Source organism: Dinoponera quadriceps, unplaced genomic scaffold (assembly GCF_001313825.1).
Source record: "Dinoponera quadriceps isolate SergipeBrazil2010 unplaced genomic scaffold, ASM131382v1 scaffold5483, whole genome shotgun sequence".
Taxonomy (NCBI): Eukaryota; Metazoa; Arthropoda; class Insecta; order Hymenoptera; family Formicidae; genus Dinoponera; species Dinoponera quadriceps.
Window position 1 is genome coordinate 1 of NW_014559390.1, and position 1,699 is coordinate 1,699.

At 32.0% G+C, this 1,699-nt stretch overlaps 1 protein-coding gene across 1 annotated transcript; it reads right to left on the reverse strand.

The window, feature by feature from the left end:
* Positions 1-160: 160 nt before the first annotated feature.
* LOC106750388 (cytochrome P450 4C1-like) lies at positions 161-1,636 on the reverse strand. The gene is made up of 4 exons (XM_014630721.1): positions 1,114-1,636; positions 791-884; positions 455-557; positions 161-294 (listed from the first exon to the last, which is right to left on the reverse strand). The coding sequence occupies exons 1-4, from the start codon at positions 1,199-1,201 to the stop codon at positions 181-183; spliced, it is 399 nt and encodes a 132-aa protein (XP_014486207.1). The 5' UTR covers positions 1,202-1,636; the 3' UTR covers positions 161-180.
* Positions 1,637-1,699: the final 63 nt, after the last annotated feature.

The window sequence follows — 1,699 nt, forward strand, 5'->3', positions numbered from 1 at the left end:
AATTTTATTATGTACATTTTTTATGTGCTTTAAGCAAATAATATTAAATCGATGTTGAAAGCTGATCGTAAATAATTAATTAAATGTACTTCATAACATCTAATTGAAATATTGCAATTACTATTCTGTGATATTAAAACGAGGTTTATATCGAAATTTATGTCGAAATTTATATTTCACTTACGTACTTCCATATATTTCTACATCATCTGTTTCTGTCACATTATCGTCTTCAATAGTTTGCAAATATCGACCGTTCGTACGTTCGTGATAAAGTTTTCTTTCCGCAATGATCTATGTTAACATGAGAGAAAACATTAATTTATTTCGCTCGTGTTATATCGTTATTTTACTAATATTTCAGTGTTTTTTATCGCTATTTACTTATAGGCGCCCATATTTTATATCCCTCACTGAAANCCAATAAATGTTAAGGGGCTTGATTCTTACGCACTTTTTCGGTGAATCCATGAAAGTGGTATAGTAGTTTCTTTTCCAATCTGCCCGCGGACGACAAATTCCATAACCACTCGGAAAGGAGCCAGGGCCTCAATAACCTAAACAGCATAATTATAGAGTGCTAAGAGTAAATCATAGAAAATAATGGAAGTAATGTTTGAATAATGACGTAAAAGGCGAAGCAAGATGAGCTCTAAGATGATCTTAAAGCTCATTTTGAACCATGTTACGCTAGACAAAAAAGCGGTCCACTAACAGCAGCATAAATTAAGCTAATCACGTTGTGATATATATATAAGTATAATTTGCAGCGTCCTTTAATTAAAAATACCTATAAACAAGAAGAGAATCCAATTGTCGAATTTTCTCTCGATATTCTTCTTTGGCTACATTAAGATCGTGCAGAGAGGTACCCATGGCAGTTTCTATAATTGCAAACCGCTATGTTTAAATTGCGATAACACAATCATATGCTGCAAGAACTTCGAACGTAAAAATAAATATAACTAGTAAAAATCACTACGGAAATATTATTGACCGTTAATTTATCGTACCGTTGGAACTACACGCGCGAACAAATTCTCTCATTCTTGATTGTTCCGCATATAATAAACTATTTATACAATTATATGACAAAAATATCTTATAATTTACCACATATTGCATTCAGCGTATGTTCAGAAGCAAATGTTAATACATCCTTTTCAACAGTCTCACCGACATCTTTTAAAGTCTTGGTCATGTGTTGTCCCTCCTCAATTAAAACATCAACATACTTTCGCAATATATTGAAATGAAATGCAGGCGTCAGTATTTTACGTCGTGAGTGCCACTTGGTACCTAAAATATATATAAAATTATGATTAGCATCATTTCTTGAATAATTTCCAACGTAAATGTTATTGCGCGATATCCCTACAAAATAAAATACAATACCACCAATAACTCTCGCCTGCTGCGATTACTTCTTGCGCTTTTGAATTTATTGTTTAACTAATCAGACTTCAATCGACGTATTTCTCATGATCCGTCTTAGTAAAGTAAATTCTTAAACTCAAATTGTCTTCTTTATATATGTGCGCTCAATCAACAGCACAAAATAGCCGCATAAATTTATCTTTATCGTGACATTATAAATAATTATGTGAATCAACAGGAAAAAATTTACCGCGCGAAAGTTTGCTTGCTTTTTCTATATATCCGAAAAAATATATATTTATTAGGTTTCATTTACAGACTC

Coding starts and splice junctions, on each gene's coding strand:
- LOC106750388 (XM_014630721.1), bottom strand. CDS start 1,201: ATGACCAAGACTTTAAAAGATGTCGGTGAGACTGTTGAAAAGGATGTA. Junction 885..1,113: donor TACGCTGAATGCAATATGTG/GTAAATTATAAG, acceptor TTGCAATTATAG/AAACTGCCATGGGTACCTCT. Junction 295..454: donor TTCATGGATTCACCGAAAAA/GTGCGTAAGAAT, acceptor ATGTTAACATAG/ATCATTGCGGAAAGAAAACT.